The sequence below is a fragment of the Pyxicephalus adspersus genome, chromosome 1 (genome assembly GCF_032062135.1).
Source record: "Pyxicephalus adspersus chromosome 1, UCB_Pads_2.0, whole genome shotgun sequence".
NCBI classification, from domain to species: domain Eukaryota; kingdom Metazoa; phylum Chordata; class Amphibia; order Anura; family Pyxicephalidae; genus Pyxicephalus; species Pyxicephalus adspersus.
The window spans coordinates 146,461,523-146,462,945 of NC_092858.1; the positions used below are offsets into that span (position 1 = coordinate 146,461,523).

The 1,423-nt window shown below is 33.6% G+C and overlaps 1 protein-coding gene across 1 annotated transcript in view; it reads left to right on the top strand.

Moving 5' to 3' along the window:
• Positions 1-548: 548 nt before the first annotated feature.
• Positions 549-1,423, top strand: part of LOC140343538 (adenine phosphoribosyltransferase-like) — a gene marked incomplete at its 5' end in the record, with an annotated part of 4,645 nt that continues 3,770 nt past the window's right edge. Inside the window, 1 exon segment of the mRNA XM_072430237.1 lies at positions 549-694. Coding sequence (XP_072286338.1) covers positions 549-694 — 146 coding nt within the window.

Below are 1,423 nucleotides of genomic sequence, written 5' to 3' on the forward strand. Positions count from 1 at the left end.
TATGTCCTCACAGTCAGAGACTTGTACATGATGTGATTCATGCCTGTGTACTGATCCTTCCTTAGAAAGTTTATTCATACATGGATAGCTGATGTCTTCAGAAAGCTTAAGTTTCAGGCGTGCATGAGTGCAGAATGCAGAGAACAATCTATCAACCTCTCAGTGCTGCTGTCACTGATAATGAATACTGTGATTCTAAATTTTAGTTAAAGTAGATGTAAGCCCTAACTGGATGTCACACTGTATATAAAAATATATTGTCATTTATTAAAATAAAACACTTTCCACATTTTAAATAATTCTATGTATCTTCACAGTGTTTCTGTTCTTCTGTAGTCCCTGTACAAGCATTTAAAATGCTAATATTATAATATTAAAGCTTACACTGAAAATACCCTATTTTTTACCACTTTGACAATAAATAGGAATTCAAAAAAATGTTTAGTTATAATTTTTACACCTCCTTTTTAGCAAAAAGACCTTTGAAATGTTAAGCATAATATTATTCTGTAAACCATAATCATTAGGGATCCTTTATTTCCTTGTAGGTTGTAGCTCATCCGGTGTCCACTTGGACCTGTTCCAAAGTCCAGAAAAGAAAACCCATGGCTGGTATCTGTCACTGATGGCTCCCAATGAAAAAGGACCAAATTATGCCTGGCTGGACCCATCAAGACTGTACTGTAATCAGCACGTACGTGTTTCATACCTGTTAAATAAATGCTAAGAACAGACAATATATCATTATATATCTACTATTTTAGTATTATACTATTGTAAAAAGTCTGGGAACTATGGATTACTGATAATGTTACATCTGTCTAGACATTTTAATAAAGAGTACTTTCCATTTAAATGTAAAGGTTGTTTGCAGTTTGAGTTGATTATGGTGGGTCACTTGTATTTAAATGATCTTTTGTGCATTATACTTGGCAATAATTAGATGGTGATGTGTCCTCAAGTAAACTGTGTAACAAAATCTAATAATGTATCAGATTGGAAGAGTAATATGGTATCAGCTAAAAAAAAAAATCTTGGATCTTGGTTTATACTCGAGTGCATTGGTATCCTATGCAAGTCTCCTGCATCATTGGAAGTGAAATCACTGCCCTTCTGGTTAGATTCCTGTGAATCACAGAGTGACATTTTGCAAGGAAACACTGTACTCCATTGCAAGTTTGTATAAAGACATGTGGTAGAGCCTAGAGTTTAACAAAGGAAGAATAAGGGGGGAGGGTTACATTTAGATTTGTCAAGTGCAATGGTTTGTTATCCAGCTTTGGTTCAGAACTCTTTTATAAGCCTTACTTGCCTTGTATTATTCACACTAGATTACACATACCTGACATATTTATTTAGACCTGCACACTTTAGGAATGAAATATAATATATATACTATATAATAATGATAATATGTGACAAC